Raw genomic sequence first — 20,452 nt, forward strand, 5'->3', positions numbered from 1 at the left:
CTAAATAAGTGCAAAAGATATATTTTGAACGTTCAGTAAGTTAGATGCGATATGATAGAATTCTGTATCTAAACTCATAAAATTTAAATTTTAAATTTATCTTTGTATCACATCACATTTGATTTATTGGTCTCAGAATCTATTATTTATATTTATTTAATAAAAAATTTAACACATATATAGGATCCGAGGTGAAGTTTAGATAAATCAATCACTTTTATACTACATCCGCCCCGGTCAGATAGAGTGGCTTCTTAGAAGATGTTTAAAATGTTGAGATTCTCTTTTAATGATGACAAGTGTAGATAAAAAGATATTACATATGTATAGCATGCTATAAGATTTCATGCTATTATTAATTTCAAAGCCTAATTTGGAAGAAAATTTGAAGAGTTCCAATAATCAAAAAGAAAATAGTGTCAAATAGATAGTTTCAAAAAAGGAAGCCACACCAAACATACACATCAATAGCCTTTTACCAGTTTTTAATGCAGCTCTATTAATAGGTTACAAGTACCTTGTTTTATGTTTTGATGATCTAACAAACTTACTGTCAAGAACCAGATAAGAAACCTGTTACATATTCTCAAGACCTTAAAATCAAAAGGTTCCAGCTTGAGATATGCTTCAACTCTTCAGAGTCAGAGGAACAACAGAGGGAACAGATAGCTACCGTTTCCTGAGAAAACTGCACAAGTCAATTGCCCCAGGTGTAAAGTTGTTGCCTGCACACGCTACAGTGCAGCAATCAACTTTATGGGAATGTCTTTTACCTACCTTGCTTACATCATCCTAAGCGATGTCACTAATGTATTATTAATATCAAGGAAGGAAAAAACACATTACTTGCACACTAGAGAATTTACTTAAGCACTTCAACAGTGATTAAGCTTTCGATCAACAATTCTCAAATGTATCAAGAATAAAGGACAACACTACTACAGACCAGTTCCCCATATCAAGTAATTGTATGTCCTTAGTTGAGTTGTAACTTTGTTAATGTTCTTACTTGTAACTCCTGCTTAGCTTACTTAGAATCAATGTGTAGGAAACTCTTGTAAATCATAAACCCCCATGTTTGTGTCTTGGCTAGAGTTAGTCAAGTTGTGAAGTCTTTGTAATAGAGGTATTACAAAGTGGCTTGTAATATGTGTGTTACAAGTTAATGAGGGATTAAGAGGTTAATTCCTAGGTTGCATAGGTTGTAATCTAAAGGTTGCTCAGTAGTGAAGTTGAAATCCTACAAGGGTAGGTCATGGTTTTTAATCCCGTTGAGCTGGAAATTTTCCACGTAAAATTCTCCTTGTCATTTACTTACTGTTGTGTGCTTGTATTCTAGTGGCACTGATAGGGAACCTGGTTCTCTATAGAATTTGGTGGACCCTTATATTCTATCAATTGGTATCAGAGTAGGTTTTTTCTATCAGGTTAACACCTAGAAAAGATCCTAATGGTTGTTCCTCCAAACTTCGAAGAAGGCCAGTCTACTTACAGACCACCTATGTTCAATAGATAGTATGGGATGTCAATAGACCACCTAGGTTCAATGCACGACTTCATCATGGCTGAAGATTTTGAGCTATGGGATGTCATATGTGACGGACCCCTTGTCCCTACCAAGAACCTTGGCAACCCAGCTGAAGCCATTCCCAAGACGAGGAAAGAATTCAAAGACGCTGATTGAAAGGCCATAGAAAAGAACTTTTGTGCAAAGAAAATTCTTGTTTGTCACTAATCTGTTGTCACGACCCAAAACTACCCTGTCGTGATTGCGCCTATCGTGAAACTAAGCAAGCCGACTCTTTGCCAAAAACAACACAATATTTTATTTTCAAAGATAAATTCACGCTATTTAATAATAAAACTTCATAAAGAACATTAGAATAAGAAAAGTGCGAAAAGAAAAACCCGACATCGGGGTGTCACTAGTCATGAGCATCTACTACAGTCTGTCCAAAAACACTGAGACTAATACAGTCTGGAAATATAACTACAAACAGCTATAGGAAGATAGGAGGGAGAAGATCAGGACTGCGATCTCCAGCAGTTACCTTGCCAACTCCGGGAAGATATACAACTGGAATGGTCAACAGCCGCTACCGGGTCCTGATACGCATGGATCTGCATACAAGGTGCAGGGAGTAACGTGAGTATGCCAACTCAGTAAGTAATCAAAGTAAATGAAGACTAAGAAGCAGTGACGAGCAATAAAACATAGTAAGTTCATATTAGGAAAACTTAGTAAAAATATAGCAGGCTTTTAAAAGCAGAGTTTGAATCAAATCATTTAGTTTACACTCAATTTCAGTAAAATCATTTGAAGATATTTTTCAACAGTTCTCAAACAGAGGCTTAATGCAATAGTGAGCAAAATGATGAAATCGTGAACGACCCCTCGAGCAAAAATCACTCGTAAGTAGCCCCTCGGGCAAAACGTCACTCGCATACAGCCCCTCGGGCAAACCTCACAGTCACTCGTATACAGCCCCTCAGGCATATCTCATATCACTCACTCTGGGTACCCACGCTCACTTGGGATGTGCAGACTCCGGAAGGGCTCCTTCATCCCAAGCGCTATAACAAGCCACCTCGTGGCATAAATCAATCAATCCCTCGGCCTCCATGAATCAGTAACAACATGTTGCGGTTTGCAGCTCGATCCCATAGATATCCTTACAAATCAGGCACTCGGTCTCACTCAATCATAAACCCCTTAAGCCACTCGGGTTATCAGTAAAAACAAGGTACTCAACCCAAAACAACATTTTTATAAGCATCAAAACAGAGTAATAAAGACTGAGTTATGAATTCAATAAGTATTTCATGACTGAGTATAGATTTTCAACCAAAAATAGTGAGAGGATAATAAGAAAAAGGTCTGTAAGGGTCCAACCAGCTCTGGCACAAGGCCTAAATATGGATTTAGCCTAATCTACAGAAATTCATTCTAAAACACATAAGTATCATATAGTTTCAACCAAATACGCAACTTATAGTTTCTACGGGATGGACCAAGTCACAATCCCCAATGGTGCACGCCCATATGCCCATCACCTCAAAATAGTAAAACGATATGAAATTCGGTGTTTTATACCCTCAGGAGTAGATTTACAATCGTTACTTACCTCAAACCGGTCAAATCCCTATTCCGCGATGCTCTTGCCTCTCGAACCGACCTCCAAATGCCTCGAATCTAGACATAAACAACTCGATACAATCAACGCGAGCTAAAGGAATCAATCCCATAAGAAAATGCTAAGCTTTAGGTCAAATGTAAAAAAGTCAACTCAAAAGTCGGGCCCTTGGCCCACGTCTCGAAATCCGACAAAAGTCGCAAAATCCGACAACCCATTCGATTATAAGACTAACTATACTAGTTTCATTCAAATCCGACCTCGAAAAGCTTCCAAATCCCAAACGTTCATTTTGTGAAACTCCACCAATTTTTCCCAAATTTCATCCCAAATCACTAATCGAATGATGAATTCTATGATATATTCATGAATATTAGTCAAAATCGAGTTAAAATTACTTACCCAGATGATTTCCTTGAAAAACTCCCAAAATATCGCCTCAAACCGAGCTCCCAAAGTCCAAGATGTGAAGTAAAACCCTAAACCTCGCTTATATAGTGCTCTTTGAACCTCCTCACCGCAATCCGCATAATTCTGTCGCGGTCACGGACCCTGAGCCATACCTTCTGCGGTCTATATAAAATCCACCGCGGCCGCACTCCCTCTTCCGCGGCCTCATAGTATCTCCGTTGTCCGCACCAATTTTGTGCGGTCCGCACTTCCTACACCAGAGACCAGAGATCTGCCAACTTCCAAAGCCAACTAATGATCCGATAATCACCCGAAACTCACCCAAGGCCCTCGGGACCTCAACCAAACATACCAACATATCCCACAACATCATTCAAACTTAGTCGAATCTTCGAATCATTCAAAACAACACCATAACACCAAATTACCCTCAGATTTCAAGTCTAAAAACTTATAAACTTCCAAATTCCGCAACTGATGCCAAAACCAATCAAATCATGCACGAATGACCCCAAGTTTTGCGCACAAGTCAAATATGGCACCACGAACCTATTCCAATTTCTGTAATTCCATTCCGACCCCGACATTAATTTTTTCCACTGCCGCCCGAAATCGCCAAATTTTTAACTTCCGCCAATTCAAGCCAAATTCTAACACGGACCCCCAAACTACATTCCGGACACGCTCCTAATTCCAAAATCAACTAACGGAGCTAACATAACCATCCAAATTCAATCCGAGATCGTTTACACATAAGTCAACAACCGATTGTCTTTTCCAACTTAAGCTTCTAAATAGGAGGCTAAGTATCTCATTCCACTTCAAAACCATTCCGGACCCGAACCAACCAACATGATATGAAAAAATACAGCTGAAGAACACAAAAGGAAGCAGAAATGGGGAAACGGGGCTATAACTCATGAAACGATCGGTCGGGTCGTTACATCCCCCCTCTTAAAAAACGTTCATCCTCGAATGAGTCTAGAAACATACCTGAAGCCTCAAATAGGTGTGGATATCTGCTCCACATCTCCCGCTCGGTCTCCCAAGTAGCCTCCTCCACAGCCTGACTTCTCCACTGCACTTTCACTGAAGCAATATCCTTTGATCTCAAGTTTCGGACCTGCCGCTCCAAAATAGCCACTGGCTCCACATCATAAGTCAAATCACCATATAACTTAACCGTGTTGAAATCCAAGACATGAAACAGATCGCTAATATACTTCCGGAGCATAGAAACATGAAATACTGGATGCACACCCGACAAGCTAAGTGGAGAAGCAAGCTCATAAGCCATCTCCCCAATCCTCTGAAGCACCTCAAAAGGCCCAATGAACCGGGGGCTCAACTTGCCCTTCTTCCTAAATCTCATAGCACCCATCATGGGTGAAACCTTTAGTAGAACCTTCTCTCCAACCATATAAGACACATCACGGGCTTTTCTGTTGGCATAACTCTTTTGCCTTGACTGCGCTGTACGAAGCCGCTCCTAAATCACTTTCACCTTGTCCAAAGCATCCTGTACTAAGTCTGTACCCAAGAGCCTAGCATCGCCTGGCTCGAACCAACCCACTAGAGACCTACACCACCTCCCATATAAAGCCTCATATGGAGCCATCTGAATACTCGACTGATAACTGTTGTTATATGCAAACTCCGCGAATGGCAGAAACTAGTCCCATGAATCCCCAAAATCAATGACACAAGCGCGCAACATGTCCTCCAATATCTGAATAGTGCGCTCGGCCTGTTCGTCCGACAGAAGGGGGAAAAGTTGTGCTCAACTCAACCTGAGTACCCAACTCTCGTTGTACGGCCCTCCAAAACTACGATATAAACTGAGTACCTCTATCTGAAATGATGGAAACTGGGACACCATGCAGGCGAACAATCTCTCTGATGTAAATCTCAGCTAACCGCTCAGAAGAATAGGTAGTACACACCGAAATGAAATGCGCGGACTTGGTCAGCCGATCCACAATAACCTAAATAGCATCGAACTTCCTCGAAGTCTGCGGGAGCCTAACTACAAAGTCCATGGTGATCCGCTCCCACTTCCACCCCAAAATATCTAACCTCTGAAGCAATCCGCCCGGTCTCTGATGCTCATACTTAACCTGTTGATAGTTGAGACACCGAGCCACAAACCCAACAATATCCTTCTTCATCCGTCTCCACCAATAGTGTTGTCTCAAATCCTGGTACATTTTCGCGGCACCCGAATGAATGGAATAGCGTGAACTATGGGCCTCCTCTAGAATCAACTCTCGAATCCCATCTACATTAGGCACACATATCCGGCCATGCATCCTCAACACACTGTCATCACCAATAGTCACATCTCTGGCATCACCGTGCTAAACTTTATCCTTAAGGACTAACAAATGAGGATCATCATACTGGCGCTCTCTGATGCGATCAAATAGGGAAGACCGAGAAACCATACAAGCTAGGACTCGATTGGGCTCCGAGATATCCAACCTCATAAACTGATTGGCCAAAGCCTGAACATCAACCGCAAGAGGTCTCTCCCCAACAGGAATAAATTCAAGACTGCCCATACTCACCGCCTTCCTACTCAAGGCATCGGCCACCACATTGGCCTTTCCCGGATGATACAAAATAGTGATATCATAGTCATTTAGTAGCTCAAACCATCCCTGCTGTCTCAAATTGAGATCCTTTTTTGAACAAGTGTTGGAGGCTACGATGATCAGTAAACACCTCACACGATATTAGAGATAGTGCCTCCAATTCCGACCCCGACATCAATTTTTTCCACTGTCGACCGAAATCGCCAAATTTTCAACTTCTACCAATTCAAGCCAAATTCTACCACGGATCCCCAAACCACATTCTGGACACGCTCCTAAGTCCAAAATCACCTAACGAAGCTAACGGAACCATCCAAATTCACATCCGAGATCGTTTACACACAAATCAACATCCAATTAACTTTTCCAACTTAAGCTTCTAAATAGGAGGCTAAGTGTCTCATTCCACTTCAAAACCACTCCGGACCCGAACCAACCAACACGATACGATAAAATACAACTGAAAAATACAAAAGGAAGCAGAAATAGGGGAAACGGGACTATAACTCATGAAACGACCGGCCAGGTCGTTACATCTGTTCCCTCTGTTGTTCCTCTGACTCTGAAGAGTGGAAGCATATCCCAAGCTGGAACCTTTCGATCTTAAGGTCTGGAGGATATGTAACTGGTTCCTTATCTGGTTCTTGATATTAAGCTTGTTAGATCATCAAAAATTAAAACAAGGTACTTGTAACCTACCAATTTTCCCCTTTTTGATGATAACAAACTTATAATTGAAAATCCCAAAAAAAGCCACACAGTACCAGACAGTGAACCAGAAAAACCTTCAGTTTCCCCCTGAATCTATATTCCCCCTTAATCAGTGCACATTATGGTTAGTCATGGATCAGATCAATTGTGTATTAGAACTTGAGCAATTTGGGGTTGATATCACTTAGTAGAAAGGAGTATTATCACTTCTAGCCCGCGCCAGAAATTATTTATATTCAGTAGCCGAAAAAGTGTATAAAATTTGTATTATATATATATATATATATATATACAAACAATATATTTTTTTTTGGCTATTGTTTTGAGAGTTGCTATACATTGTCACTTTCCCTAGTAGTAAAAACCATCAATACTGACTCAGGAAATAGGAAGATTACCTTTTGGCTTAAGTGCCCTTGCCAAAGTTCTAAACTGATGGTAATATTGCTTCCTTAGGAGAGTAATCATGGGGTTGATAATTTCTAGTGGCTCATAAGCTCAAAGTGCAAATTAAAAGCGATAATATTACAAAGCATAGATTCAACTTTACTGACAAAAGATTGAAAAATAGCTTAACGACCTAGCTAGCCCTAATGTCTTTTTACTTGTTAAGGCAGTTGGAAACAAACTGTTTTTGTTCTATACATCCACAAAGTAATTCAATTTTCGGAGGATAAAGGGAAATCAAAGGACCTAAATGAATGGAGCATTACATTTTTGGATGTGAAAACTACAACTATAAACTATGTAATTGAATACATTCCATATAGGCTACCCTATGGTTAGACCAGTCACCAAAAAACTTGATTATACAGGACAGTTACCCTGGAAATTGTACCACACCAAGACACATGCTGGCCACTTGTTGAATCAGCTTATAAAACACACAGATCAAAGTTCCTCAATGCTTGAAATTGAGGCGTAATAGTTGTTGTTATAGCTCAACGTTCTGAGCGGGATTAACAGCATTTCTCAGGGAGAAAAACCAACTAAACATTTGTGATAACTTGCTGGGGGCAGAATTCTTCTCTTTTTGTTCCAAGTTTATGTTGCAAAGCGCATTGTAGTCATGTTTCAAGTGAGGAGCAACAATTCTTTCCTGGAGGAATGCATTGTAACGAGTAAGAGATGGCCAATGTCACAGTAAATTGAATCCTCTAGTGAAATGTAGAAGTTGTACCTTAAATACTTCAAATGGACAAGAATCTGAGCCATTGCAACCCTATGAGCAAAGAGAAATCGAAGCATCAAAAGCTTATAACAGATGAAAAGGGGAACATTTTGAAAGAGGCAAACACATAATATCATGAAAAATTGAGAGTGTAGAGACTTTGAAACCTCCAAAGGAATGAGCTCGAGTCACTTGTGGCACAGGTTGCTAGAGCTGACAAGTGACTCCTATATCATTCCGGATTAAATGCTTTGAGAAAAAAATGCATTATATTCGGAGTGAGTCTTCTAAGATTTCTTTAGAAACTATACAAAAAGAAAACAGGAAAATATATGCAGCCATGCTGTCTTGTGGCTCTGCCACATGCTTGTTCACTGGAAATACTGGTAAGATTTGTGGTCCTTCCCTGGGATTACTTCTCAAACAAAAAAATAAGTTGCAACTTCTGACGAGTTCACAAATTTGTAAGTTTTCTATTGACGAAATCTCATTTAAATTGTAAGACTGGACATCACAGCCAGTGAAACCTTTTTCAGGAGTTGAAAATGAACAATAAAGGGAAAAACTTGAAGGCTGGCTGATGTAGATCCCAAAACAAAGACCATGGATGTTCATGTTCACAAGAATGTGATCAGAAAACTTACTGGAACTGGAGTCGGACGTTCATTGTGCAGCACTTTCACAAAGTACTTGCTTGAGTTGTTTGACACGCAGCTGTAAAGGACTAGCATGTTATTTCCAGCAAAAGGTGTCACTATACTTCCCCGCCAGTTTCTCTTTGTAGGAGGCTTAGGAGGGAATTGCAACGTCTCCTCTCTTTGTATTAGTTCAAATTCTGCAACATTCAGTGCATCAAATTGATTAAGAAACCGGAGGCACAAGAAGCCTAAAACAATCCTATCGATAAACACTCACCAGATTCTTCAAGAAAGAGCCCAAGCAAGCATGAAAAAGGAAGTAGAGTTTCTGCATGAGCAAAACGTAGTCTTGCCTTTTCATAGCTCCCGGAAGCATATCCTTCTAAAGGAAGAGAATGCACATAAAACGAAGAACACCAGATATCAAACTTCCATCATTTAAAGGATTAGCTTCCATAAAGATATGTATAGGCAAAAAGATTTCTAGAGAGATGAATGCGGGCAATAAAGGAAGGTACTAGTTACTAACAAATAACAATACTAAGTAATTGGTATAATTAAACAATATAGTAATTTGGTTTAATAAAGGCTCCAGTTTCTAGCCTTATCCAACTATCCTCTAGTCAGTAGTTGAAGGGATAGCTCAATAACCCAGGCAATAGAGTCATGGAATAAGAACAGAATTGGTAAAGTTAACAGGTTATATGGGAAATATAACATATAATGAAGTTGACTTGGCCTTTCTTTAATAAGGAGAGAAATCCTTGGCCTCCTTTTAATTAGGAGAGATATAATCTCCCATCCTATATCTAGCGACTCTTGTAGATTGAGCACACAAGTTTTAGGGGGTTGGCTTCACTTTTTTCCTAATTATCTCTTCCTCTAAAATCTTGTTGCATGGGGAAGGTAAGAGAAATAAGCGGTCAATACCCTAAGGGGTCGTTTGGTACAATGGTAGGATTTCCCATGGGATTAGTTATCCCACCTTCTATATGGGATAACTAATCCCACCATTTTAGTATAAGAGTTATTCCGGGATTAGCTAATACCCCAAACCAAATATGGGATAAAGTTAATCCTAAACTTTATCCCGAGATTATTATTCTTATCTCATGTACCAAATGACCCCTAAAGCAAAGATCATCCAACCCAACCCTCCCCCCGGAAAAAGACAAGAAGATAATACTAATTCAATTACGTTACCTTCTTTAGCCTTGATTGCCTGTTCCATGGATTGAATTACATCCTCAAGTAGCGGGACTCCCATTCGGTAATTTAGTGAATTACCATAGCCCTTCAGTATGAACGACTCCAAATCATCCGCCCATTCCAACAAAGAAACCTAAGAAATGATACTTGTCAATAAGGATGGATGGAAACAACAAGGCTTCAACTTCCTATCCCAAGGAAGAGCTGGAGATACATTGTATAATAGAGAAATCTGCCTATAACAAGGGCTGACTACCTTTTAATCAAACATCAATCGAGTTAGCCTAATCACTCTTAAGGTCCCAACTTCCCCAGTTATGACCTAAGATAAACAAAGGAGAGCTCTACAACAGGAATGCAGAAATATAACTACCAAAATAGGAACCTACAAACCCCTCCTCCCTTTCTCTGCTGCTGATTAAGTCCAAGAGGAACCATGAAAAAAAAGGATTAACTTAAAGTACCTCAGACGGCCTGAATAGACTACAAGCTTGATTGGTGATGTTCAACAGGGAAGCTTCCTGTAGGAGTTGTCAATTAGAGACAAGTACCTATCCCCAGATCAAACAAATAAAAAAGAAAAAAGAAAAGGCAAAAGGTTTAGCACCACCGGAGCACTAATAATTGCAATACTAACCTGTTTGCAGAGAAACCATAAAGAAGATACATCCAGTTTAGTAAAATTAAGACCATATTGCCTCACTAGTGCATGAGTAATCTCATCTAATATAGGTCCTTTGAGCTTCTCTACAGTTGGCTTCTGACTTTTCCTAAAATCCTGCCACCAAAAAGAAATGACATGTAAATCAAACATTAGTGTGTACACATATGTCAAAAAGGAACCAAATCAAGAGTAGTACAAGTAGGTGCAGGAAAAGCAGAAAATGCAGGGAGGGAAAGATAGGATACTGGAGGGTGCAATTCAAGAAAATAGCGAATAATCAAGGCCTTTGATACTAAATACCTCATTGAATAGCTGAAATAGGATTTTGACACCTAATTCATAAATATTCCGCAAGGAGTTCCTTTTTCTTTTTTTGGTTCTGTTTCAATTTTTAAAAAAGGGGAAAATGCCCTAAGGACTTAGCACGTTTTCTATTAACACAGACAAGATTGCACTTTATTCTAGGCAAGAATCTCCTAGTGACTGCTAGTGATAAACTTTTTAAGTTCTTCTTATCATTCTCGATAACTAGCAACTCAAAATCTGGATAAGGGTCTTTTCTTGGATTCACGGTAATGAGGAAAAGGAAAATGTTTCCCATGATTCTTCATTAATACTCCTTCCAACCCATTTCTGTTGCCTCATTTAACTAGAGAAGAGACCCTACTGGAAATTAGTTAGGAGATACGTTCAAAAATAAGGTTTAGTAGGGAGTATGTTCAAAATAATGATTGGATGAGAGGAAGTGAGGCATTTAGTTGAAAAATGAATGTCTGATCAAAGTTCAAAGTTTCTAATGTTTTCCATTTTATGCACTGCTAATTGTAATTATAAAGAGATGGGAACTTTGTCAGTTAAGAAAGAGGTTAGTTCAATTGGGAAAAATTGAATTCCACTTTATGCGAGCAAACCCTTTTTAGTGCTGAATTTCAATAATGCCACGAGGCATATCAGAGTAATAAAGAACTTAAATTCTCTTGCGATATGTCAGCTCTCAGTGCATGATTTAATTGAATTTATATAAAGTATAGATGGTTGGAACTTGAATTACTAGTAACAATAGAAGTTATAATAGCCAGTGAACAATGACTTGGGATTCATACAGACTGATCATGGAAGCAGTTATCAACTACACCTTTTAAAGTCAGGAGAAGAAAAAAGATCAACCACGAAAATGGGCCTTTGAAGTCAGGTTCAAACAATTCTGAAAACGGAAACTGGAATATGTTGTATTTAGAGATGCTCAATGCACTAGTTTCCAGGTCAAATGTACTCACAATTATAAAATCAAGCCCCAACAAACAAGCAAAAACTTAAAAGAATTACCAATTGAATTTGAAGTTACCTACTAAAGACAGCCACCAAATAGAATTTGCAAGCATACCTTGTAGCTTTGACAACAATCATGAAATCTCAGAACTATATCACTTGCACGGCTTTCACTGGTAACAGCAAAAGCTCGATGAGCCCCGGGCCCAAGCTTCCCTTTTCCACTAAACAGCCCCATGCCAAATGCCACAGCGCTAGCTGATGCCCGAGGAACCTATAAATGTCGCTATCACAGTCAAGAGTTATTGCTACGCATGAGGTAGCAAGAAGTTGGGACAGAATCAGATGACTACCAGTTATAAGGAAGACAAGAATTCTAACAAGTTCTATAATCATTCAAATCAAAAAGAATCTTAAAGCAGAAGAATCCTTTGATGCATCACTTGATGAAGAAATGAACATGTGCTTTGGTGGATAAAGGAATAACTTGTGCAATTCTCAAAGCGTTGTGAGGCATTGCGTAATAAAACCACTCTAACAATAAGTGTGTTGACCCTTAAAGTGATGATTACTTGGCAGATTTAAAAAAGTAAATAACTGATTTGTCAACCTGGGTAGCCTTGATTGAATATATATCAGGGTGGTATTCATCACTAAACAGGTCTGGAAACTGTTCTCGGACTCTGATACCAAGCTGATATAACTCTTCTTCGCCCTCAGGGATCAACTCTCCACCCGTATGTTTTCCCTTCCAAGGAGAGCTCCATCCTGTTAACCAAGCAGGAATTTTATCCAAAGACTGCTTCTGTTCCTTAGCATCACGTACAAGGACTTCCAGTCGACCAGCCAAGGCTTCTAACTCCCTTATCCTCTTCTTGGTAGGAGCACGAGTGCCATGCCGTGCCTACCGAATAAGAAGTCACCCATTAAGATAAATCAATATAGAACTATCTCTTATGAACATAGCATTACTTGAGAGAAACCATCAAATATTTCCTTTTATATCAAGAACAATTTATATAAGGGAACCCCTAAATTCACATTGGTGCAAGTTTTACAAGCAAATAATGTCTACGTATTTTCCACTATAAAGCTCAAAAGGGAAAATGGAAGGCAGATAAAGTTCCAATAGTAATCGACATGGATGAGAAGAAGCTTGAACCTACATTTAGAATGAAACAGAACGGTAGGACAAGATACAGGACACTCAAAAATGGAGGACAATCCTGTTCAAATTTTTGAGTAGTCGTACAGATTAGTAGCTACTAATAAGTTAAATAAATCTTGAGCTATAATCATTTGGTGAATTAGATATGACTTTACTAGCAATCTAGTTTTATGGGATACCTTCTGCGACTTTCCTTCAGTATTATATACTTAGCATCTTCCAAATCTTAACAGAATTAAGATTTTCTGATTGCTTCACTCCCCAATAAGATGGCCAACCGGCTGAAGAGTTGGAGTGACAATCTTAGGAACTAAGGTTTGCATTCTAGCCAAAGCACTACTAGGTGATTTCTCCATTTTGTCTAAATCTTGGTTCCCGGTACCTATGTTGATGGAAGGTAACAGGAACCTAGTGGATTAGTCGAGAAGCGTGGATTAGTCGAGAAGCGCGCAAACCCATGAGCTAGCCCAAGCACCACAGTTATAAAAAATAAATAAGTAATAAGCAAAATATTGCTCCAACTTGTATTATTCAATGGTGCAGATAGACTTCCAATGGCGGACTAAACTTTTGTATTATTCAATAAAGTCGAGAAAATATCAAAATGTACTCTGAGGCCTAGAGTATAAAGACAAGGTGATATAGTATTGATGCACCCTAGGCACACATATCCACAATTTCCATGACTGTTCTTTCAGATTCAGAGGAATAATAAGGGTAATACTATTAAACACAGATTTCCTATTCAGCGCAGGCAATGAAAAGCTTCAGTATAGTTACATAAAAATCAATAACAGAAAATAACACAACTGAAAGAAAGCCACAAAGCAATGGTAAACTTGTCTCTTTGTGACCTATAGGTCATGGATTCAAGCCGTGGAATCATCCATCAATGCTTGCATCAGGGTAGGCTGCCTACATCACACGCCCTTTGGGGTACGGCCCCTTCCTCGGATCCTGCGCGAACGCAGGAAGCTTCATAAACGAAGCTGCGCTTTTCTTTAGAAGAACACAGCAAAACTTAAAATTTCTAAACCAATTCGCATTTGGCACCACAAGAAGGAAAGTTGACCAGTAGAAACACTAAAACAAAGACTCACCACAAGATTCAAATGAATCGGAGTACATTGATCTGGAATTTGGGAAGGTACAAAAGAATTGTCAGATATATCCTTCACAATATCGTATCTGCATGTGAAACCAAAGCGAAACCAATAAACAAGTAAATCAATAGTGTAATTCAACAATGGTATATGTTGAATGAATTATTTTCTTTTAAATTCTATGCCACTTATGTTACACAATCAAGTCGTCTAATAGGTTATTACAGGAACTCTATAATAAGATTGATTAGTAACCTGAAAAGAACATAGGTAACATGCTAAAACAAGTCAAATTACTTAACAATGTAATTAGTTTCCGCACAATCTATATAACTTGAATCATCGTCAAATATAAACAATTTATTAAGTTTAAGTTCTACGCACAAAGAATACAAAAAATATCACACAATCAGGTCGCTTATTAGTTAATTATTACTAGTTAATTACAGCTAAATCTCTTGATACCTTACAATTGGTAATTTGGTAAAAATGTTAAGTAACCTGCTATCACATGTTAAAATCTAATGATAATTTAAAAATGAAACACTATCAGTACATAGAACCTAAATCCATAATTATATTAGTTCACACTCATAACCACATAGTGGATATTAGGGATGGCAATTTGCGCCTAAACCATTCAACCCGCCCAAGGTTAGGCCGGCCATTGACCCGCCCAATTGTTTAACTCAGGTAGGGTGGCAAACGGGTGGGTTGGATCGGACATGGGCGGGTTGAAAACGGGTAATGCAAAAACGAATAAAATATTAGACCTGACTCATATTTATTACGGATAGAAAAAGGGTTAACCGGCGGATAATATGAATATATGAATATTCATATTATCCATGGCTTCTTAAATATAATCACTTTTGGGAGAATTCTTAGTCTCTCAAACTTGAAGAAGTCCAAATTTGAGTCTTTGCAAATGTAAAAGTTAAACTCATTGGTTATCCATTTTTTAAGCGTATAATATGATTCTTATCCATATTTGACCTATTTTTAAAAGTTCATTATTCAATAGTGGATAATATGGATGGATAACTATTTTTATTATCCATTTTTGCTACCACTAAACTCAATCTATCTTGACCCATCTAAAGTTGGGCTGGTTTTTAGCTCAAATTGATCATGAGTAACTTTGCTAAAATATCTTTAATTTTTTTTTTTTTTGTTATGTTATTTATGACTATAATAAAAGAAAAAAAAATCTTATTTGATAATTAAATAATTCTTAAAAAAGAACAATACACTGATAAAGAGTTGGGGGCGTGTTAGATTATGACCCAAATTTTAGTCTATCTTGACTCAAGTAACTTTTGGGCAAGTTATTGACGCCTCCATTTATTGACTCGGTCCATTTTAATCCGCTCAATATCAGCCCAATCCGCCCATTTGACACCTCTACTGGAATAGTTGCCCGCAATTTTAAATCTTAAATTCATATAGCTCAAAATTAGAATACTTGCTGCATACATCGAATCACATTTCTCTTTAACAGTGTTAATATTCAAATTGAGAGGGAGAGAGAGAGACCTCGAAACAGTTGACAGATGTTGACGGACGTTGAAGGATTCATCAGCGCTTGTGTGTATCGCAATCGCTAGTAGAACTTGAAGCAGTAGTAGCAGAGCAATATTAATGGAGTTTTTCAACATTTGTTCTTTCTATTTGTTCGTGATTCCCTCGGTTTTTAGTAATTGTTTGCGCTTTATTTATAGTGGATTTTTCTTCGAGAAGAAGCTAAGTAGGTTCATGCTTTTCGAGAAGCGGCTCGAGATTTTATATGCCAATGGTCAACTCCAATTGGCCGTTAGATCAAGATGGACAGTAACTAATGGGGTCCACGGGTGATACAATTAGGAGCATGTATTGTTGACACGTGTCAAAATCCTTTCGTTTCTCCTCTTAGTTGGAACAGTTAAATATTCGCACCTCTTTTAATTTATTTATTAAAAATAAAAAGAGAGATAGGAAAAGAAATTATCTCCTTTGTGATACTCGGTAACGAGTTGTTATTTCAAAGCTACTTGGAAAATCTGACAGCTTCGTGTCTTTTTCTATTTCTTTTTAAATTACTATTATTTTTACTTTTTTTCGCCAAAGGTCTATTGAAAATAAATCTCTACCTGCATAAGATAATGGTAAAATCTGCGTACACAATAACCTCCCCAAATTCCACTTGTGAAATTACACTAGGTATGTTATTGTTGTTGTTGTTGGAAAATTTCGCAGATATCGGGCCCGAAAGAAGAGGGTTGAGCTAATGTTGAGACTAACAAAATAGAAATTTTTTATAGAATTATATAGTGGTTTGATTCGCCAAGTTCGTACTACCATATGGTTTATAAAATGTTGTTGTTGTTGGAAATTCACTCACCTGAACGAGTGTTGACTCCTTCCTGCAATAATTTGCAGAAACACAGAAACAAACACTGGAAACAAAGCGACCCCTTCTCAAATACAATCATTTATTACTCCAGCTGAACCAACATCCTTCAAGAAACAAAACTGGTAATTTCTCTTTACATTTGACGTCTCTGGTACACCTTTGATTTCAAGCTACAACTAGCAATCATGATAGGAAGATTAAACTGATTCAAATGCCAGCAATACTAAAAAGAGTAATAGTAGCACAGATAAGTAAATCTATTTGGTCTATATGTACACAACTCCGGGACTTTCTGCTACTAAGACACTCCATATATCATAGACAACGCTAATACAAACATATACCCAAAACGACATCCTCCAAAAGGGCAGAGCACACATGGAAAGTTGGAGTAAGACTATCTTCTCCATCATGCAACAACTTCCTCCTCTTGCAGGAGCATTTGATCAAAGTGCCAAACACCTAAATTATAGCCGAAGAGGATGAAAAGTTAATAAACAGATATGGAAACTGCAATTAATGACAAGCTATTCACAAGGGAGAGCGATCCTACCATGTCCTTTGCCCACTCTTCTCAGCTGAGCCACATATTCCGAGATCATCTTGATTGCTTCCACCTAATAAGCAGAACATTTCTTAAATCAGTATCATTGATACTCCATCTGCATTTAGTATTTAAAGCTCAAGAACTCCGTTAAACAAATAGTATTTTTCCAGTTCAGGAACCCAGACCTGTTCTCGTAAGTACTCGCTTTCAACAAAATCAGCCAACTGCACATCATTGTTTCGTGTGGCTACCTGTTTTTAAAGGTTACATCAGCCAAAATGCATAAATGACATATTCTAAAGCCACAATGTAAAAAATAATTCTTTCTGGTTTTTTATTTTGTAATTTTGGTATCGGGAACCAACACAATGGTTGCCAATTCCAAAATTGATCCAAATGAATAAGGATACAACAAAACAAGAATAGTAGAAGAACTCACAGCGTGCAAGTTTAAAAGCTTTTGATTTGTCAACTTCGCCAAAGAAAGTGCAAGCTCCATCGCTAAAGAATAAATTCAACAAAGCATGTGGTAAGGAACTGAAAGCTCAATCTGCTATTTTCAGAATGCAACAACAAAAGAACTTCAATATTTCTAAATTCACAAAATTCCAAGGAAGGGGATATAGTAGTTATTAGGCATTTGAGCTTACGAGGCCATAAAAATAAAAGAAGCACTCAGTTCTCTGTAAATTATGCAAGACACATGCTGGCCTCTGCCAAATAATTAATTTTCCCTCTGATGAGCAGAGAGCATTTTGAGCAACTCGCAAAATCTAGACAACCATATCTACTAGCACCATGAGTAGATTTAAGTCTAACTACAAAAATAGGATTACAACATAAGAGAACAGAAACAAACTTACCATATAACGCATCGCCCTTCTCAGCATGATCAAACTCAGATAGTGGCATCAAAATCGACTGTAGCTTCACCTTCCCACCACGTTTGTTCTACACCATAAAACACATAAAGTTAGAACCAACTCAATTAACATATGAAACTGGCTGCTAAGATTTAGCCGCTCCACAGCCCCCAAAAGAGAAAAAGAAAAAGAGTTAAACAAAATTTTCATTATAGCAAAACGTCAAACACCTGATACTCCATCAATTTCTCAGCGTGGCCTCTTTCCTCTTCACTTGATTCTTTGAAAAACCTAAGTCAACAAAACAATAACCTAAAATCACATACTACCACTTAAAAAAATCATATAAACACACATCAAATTCGAGAAAATCTTTGAAAATATTACCTGGCAAGTCCCTTTAGAGCAACATTATCTCTGTCGAAATAGGCATACATCCCATGATAGACATATGAAACATTGTATTCCACGCTGCAATCACATAAAATTGTAAAATAATCCCATTAATAGATACTCTAGAAAACAAACCATAATAATTTTTGAAATGTAAGAAAACAACAAAATTCCCTCCATTTGGACCTCTTTCATTTCACTATTCAATACTCCGGGTCAAATGGTTTTATGGTCCATTACAAATTTATTTTTAGTTTTATGACCCCAAGTTTTTCTTAAACATGGCAGATTTGCTTTTATACATGAGAGATCTATCATTTACATGAACAGATCTAAAAAAGACAATTACTTAATTTCAACATTGTAAAAAAGACATGAAGGCCCATTTCCTCCAATAGTCCCTCCCTTTCATTTTATGTGATGTAGTTTTGACGTGCTATTTGTACATAATTGTTCCACTGTAAATCATTTTATTAAAGATAAAATCAGCGACAAACCAATATTTTCAGTAAGGGGAGTTGAAATTTAAAGAAATAAATACACAAAGAAGCCAAAAGGGATTCAAACTATCTAGCTACACTGTATTTTTTTATGTAACTCTAATACGGGATAAAATAGTAAGTTTAACGTTAAATAATTTCTAAATATAATAGTTTATCATTTTATTGGGGCAGAGAGTAAAAATTAAAGTGCATCATATTAATTGGGACAACGGAGGAAGTAAGAGCCCGTTTGGACATAAGAAATTTTTCCCTTTTTTCGAATTTTATTTACTTTTCTCCGAAATTTGTTCATACAATTTCCAATTTCACTTTAAGATGCATTTTGTAATTTTTTCGAAAATTTAAAAAACTCTAAAAAGCTGTTTTTCAAAATTTTCCTCAGATTACTCACAAAACTTCAAAACAAACCAATTTCACTTTAAAATTATGTTCAAACACAACTCTAATTCAAATACCATTTTAGCTTGAAAATATTTTTCACTTTTTTTTGGAATTTTACAATTCTTGTGTCCAAACGCCCACTTATATTTTCAAAAAATAATTTAAAAATTAAACATCCAAAAGGGGATTTGGGGGGGGGGGGGGGAGGGAGGGTTGAAACTAAGGGATGTTCAAAAACGTACTTGATTTGTTCATTAACAGCAGCTTCACATTGATCAGAGTATTTATGTCTAGCAAGAGAAACTTGAGGAACAGTAGGTACAAGCATAAGCTCTTTTTTCACCTCTTCAAAAGGCTCAAACACAACTCCTGTTAAAGGCTTGGTGTTCGAACCCTTTGAAGCACATACAACTAATAATCCATTTCTACTTTTTGTAGAAAAATTCTTCAGAACAAATCCCTGTGAAGAAGTTGATAACATGGGACTTAGATTTTCACCATGGCTATTCAACAAGGTGAAAGCTGGAGCTAATTTTAGAAGCATGACGATGTATATGGAGAACTTGTGGAAAGAAAATGACGGTGTAAAAAGAGAAAGATGAGCAAATGGATAATACTCCACTCCTTCCGTTTTTTCCTTTTTAGAGGGTGTTTGGCTAAATCAAACTTACTTAAAAGTATATTTTTGGCTTATCTACGCGTTTATTAAACGCCCAAAATACTTATAAGCACTTTGCTTATAAATTAAAATTAGTCATAAATCATAAGTTAAAGCCCGTTTGGATTAGTTGATTGTAAATAGCTGATAAGCTTGAAGTGCTGAAAAGTTTTTTAAGTGTTGAAACTGATTTTTAAAATAAGCATTTACGTGTTTGGATAGAAGTGTTGAAACTGATAATAAGTAGTTGATGTGTTTGATTAAAAAGTGCTAGTATGCTAATCTTTTATTAAAATTACTAAAATATCCTTGATTTTTTTCCAGAAGATTATAAATTAAAATTTTCTTTGTAATTAACAAATGAATATGGAATGAAAAGAAGGTCAAGAAATTTATTTTGGTAAAAGCATTTTGTGAATTAGAAAATATTATTAAGGATAAACTAGTAAAAGTGTTGGTCAAATTAAAAGTGTTCATAAGCTGAAAAGCCATAAGTTGGGGTGATCAGCTTATGACTTATGGTTGATCTTAGCTTATAAGCACTTTGGGTATTTACCAAACGTGTAGACAAGCCAAAAGGTGCTTATAAGCCAGTTTAAAGCTTAGCCAAACACCGCTGATAAGCAGTAGGTGCTGAAATGCA

The 20,452-nt window shown here is 37.4% G+C and overlaps 2 protein-coding genes across 2 annotated transcripts; both read right to left on the reverse strand.

The window, feature by feature from the left end:
* Positions 1 to 7,354: 7,354 nt before the first annotated feature.
* On the reverse strand, positions 7,355 to 15,825 carry LOC104226627 (uncharacterized). The gene is made up of 11 exons (XM_009778657.2): positions 15,609 to 15,825; positions 14,070 to 14,157; positions 12,412 to 12,705; positions 11,917 to 12,075; positions 10,506 to 10,646; positions 10,333 to 10,389; positions 9,863 to 10,001; positions 8,937 to 9,041; positions 8,666 to 8,856; positions 8,031 to 8,072; positions 7,355 to 7,949 (listed from the first exon to the last, which is right to left on the reverse strand). The coding sequence occupies exons 1-11, from the start codon at positions 15,728 to 15,730 to the stop codon at positions 7,785 to 7,787; spliced, it is 1,503 nt and encodes a 500-aa protein (XP_009776959.1). The 5' UTR covers positions 15,731 to 15,825; the 3' UTR covers positions 7,355 to 7,784.
* Positions 15,826 to 16,526: 701 nt separating this feature from the next.
* On the reverse strand, positions 16,527 to 19,824 carry LOC104226626 (ferritin-2, chloroplastic). The gene is made up of 8 exons (XM_009778656.2): positions 19,394 to 19,824; positions 18,262 to 18,345; positions 18,105 to 18,165; positions 17,875 to 17,962; positions 17,451 to 17,512; positions 17,197 to 17,262; positions 17,018 to 17,081; positions 16,527 to 16,926 (listed from the first exon to the last, which is right to left on the reverse strand). The coding sequence occupies exons 1-8, from the start codon at positions 19,693 to 19,695 to the stop codon at positions 16,874 to 16,876; spliced, it is 780 nt and encodes a 259-aa protein (XP_009776958.1). The 5' UTR covers positions 19,696 to 19,824; the 3' UTR covers positions 16,527 to 16,873.
* Positions 19,825 to 20,452: the final 628 nt, after the last annotated feature.

The sequence above is a fragment of the Nicotiana sylvestris genome, chromosome 5 (genome assembly GCF_000393655.2).
Source record: "Nicotiana sylvestris chromosome 5, ASM39365v2, whole genome shotgun sequence".
Classification (NCBI taxonomy): domain Eukaryota; kingdom Viridiplantae; phylum Streptophyta; class Magnoliopsida; order Solanales; family Solanaceae; genus Nicotiana; species Nicotiana sylvestris.